At 33.3% G+C, this 1,587-nt stretch overlaps 1 protein-coding gene across 1 annotated transcript; it reads left to right on the top strand.

The window, feature by feature from the left end:
• The first annotated feature begins 443 nt into the window (after positions 1-443).
• On the top strand, positions 444-1,373 carry LOC136738603 (trace amine-associated receptor 1-like). The gene is made up of 2 exons (XM_066698292.1): positions 444-630; positions 1,069-1,373. The coding sequence occupies exons 1-2, from the start codon at positions 444-446 to the stop codon at positions 1,371-1,373; spliced, it is 492 nt and encodes a 163-aa protein (XP_066554389.1).
• Positions 1,374-1,587: the final 214 nt, after the last annotated feature.

Here is a 1,587-nt window from a genome sequence, read left to right as displayed (position 1 = left end):
GTCATAAGGTAATGTATTTTACTAATAAGAACACAGAAAATGAGGTTATATTTGTGTTTTAAGTTAATTATGTAGATTGCAATGACTTGCTTTATCTTTTACTGAATTACAATATCCAGAGAGTGAATAACCTCAGGCAACAATTAAGTTGTGGCTTTTTCAACATTACAAGCATTTATATATTAATATTTAAATAGATTAAAAAATAATTAGAAATGTAGGATATTTTATTAAAGTAAATGCATTCAAATTAAACATCTTTCTCTCAACAGATTTTTTTTTGTATTTACATCTGACTGAACTTGTGGTTTCATCACTATCTCACTTCCAACCTCAGCAAGATGAATTCATCCTTCATTCAGATGGACTCAGTAGAGTACTGCTATGAAAATGTTAGCAGATCCTGCATTAAACGCTCCAGATCGGCTGGTGAAAGAGCAGTTATGTATTTTGTGTTTCTTCTAGCAGTGCTAATCACAGTTGGTGGCAATCTGGTTGTGATTATTTCCATCTCTCATTTCAAGCAGCTTCATTCACCAAATAATCTGTTGGTTCTTTCTCTAGCAATTGTTGATTTCCTTCTTGGGATTTTTGTTCTTCCATTCAGTGTGATCATTATGGTTGAACACTGTTGGTATTATGGATCATTTTATTGCTACTTTTTTGTATATATTTCAGTTGTGCTTAGCAATACTTCAGTTTTTCACTTGTGTGTTATTGCTATTGATCGCTACTATGCAGTGTGTGAGCCTCTTCATTATGCAAACAAAATCAACATCAGAGTAGCCTGGATTTTTATAAGTCTTGCGTGGGTATTGGGAGCATTATATTGCTTTGGAATGTTTTTCACTGCATCCATAGACCAAAGCCTTCAGGATTGGGCTGCAGAGTTTTTATGTGAGGGTGTCTGTTTTGTTCCTTGGGGTGGCATTTGGATATACCTGGATTTTATAACTTTTTTTGTTCCCTGTTTTGTCATGATTGGGATATATGCACGCATTTACATTGTTGCCAGAAACCAAGCAAGACTGATACAAATAATGGAAGACAGAACATTTACACTTGAAGACAGCAGAAGAAGAGCACAGCGCAACAGAGAGCACAAAGCTGCTAAAACACTAGGAATAGTAATGGGTGTCTTTATAGTTTGCTGGCTCCCTTTCTACATAGTTAACATACTTTACTTATGTTTCAATGTAATGATTCCACAAGTAGTGACTGATGCTGTTATATGTTTGTCTTACATTAATTCCACATTTAATCCACTAATTTATGCTTTTTTCTATCCATGGTTTCAAAAAGCACTGAAGCTCATTGTTACTTTAAAAATATATCACCCTAATTCCTCTAGTAAGAAACTGTACACAGAATAAAAAACATATGTATGCATACAGCCATGGAAAAAATTGAGACAACTACAAGTTCAGAAATCAATGTTATGTGGTCTCTTTTTTTTTTTCCAGAGCTGTATATACTATAGTGCTGCAAAGTTACATATTGTGTTATTTAAAAAATATATTTTAATGTAACCATTTGCATGCAGTATATCCGTAGTATATCTGTATTTTCTTAATCAGGATTGACAAT

This window comes from Amia ocellicauda, unplaced genomic scaffold (assembly GCF_036373705.1).
Source record: "Amia ocellicauda isolate fAmiCal2 unplaced genomic scaffold, fAmiCal2.hap1 HAP1_SCAFFOLD_57, whole genome shotgun sequence".
NCBI classification, from domain to species: domain Eukaryota; kingdom Metazoa; phylum Chordata; class Actinopteri; order Amiiformes; family Amiidae; genus Amia; species Amia ocellicauda.
Note: the sequence above shows the minus strand (reverse complement) of the source record. Positions and strands in the feature narration are given on the sequence as shown.

What these genes read in the sequence shown, in the direction of transcription:
- LOC136738603 (XM_066698292.1), top strand. Translation starts at nt 444, where the DNA reads ATGTATTTTGTGTTTCTTCTAGCAGTGCTAATCACAGTTGGTGGCAAT. An exon ending in GATCATTATGGTTGAACACT is followed by an intron (nt 631 to 1,068) that starts GTTGGTATTATG and finishes TTACACTTGAAG; the next exon opens with ACAGCAGAAGAAGAGCACAG.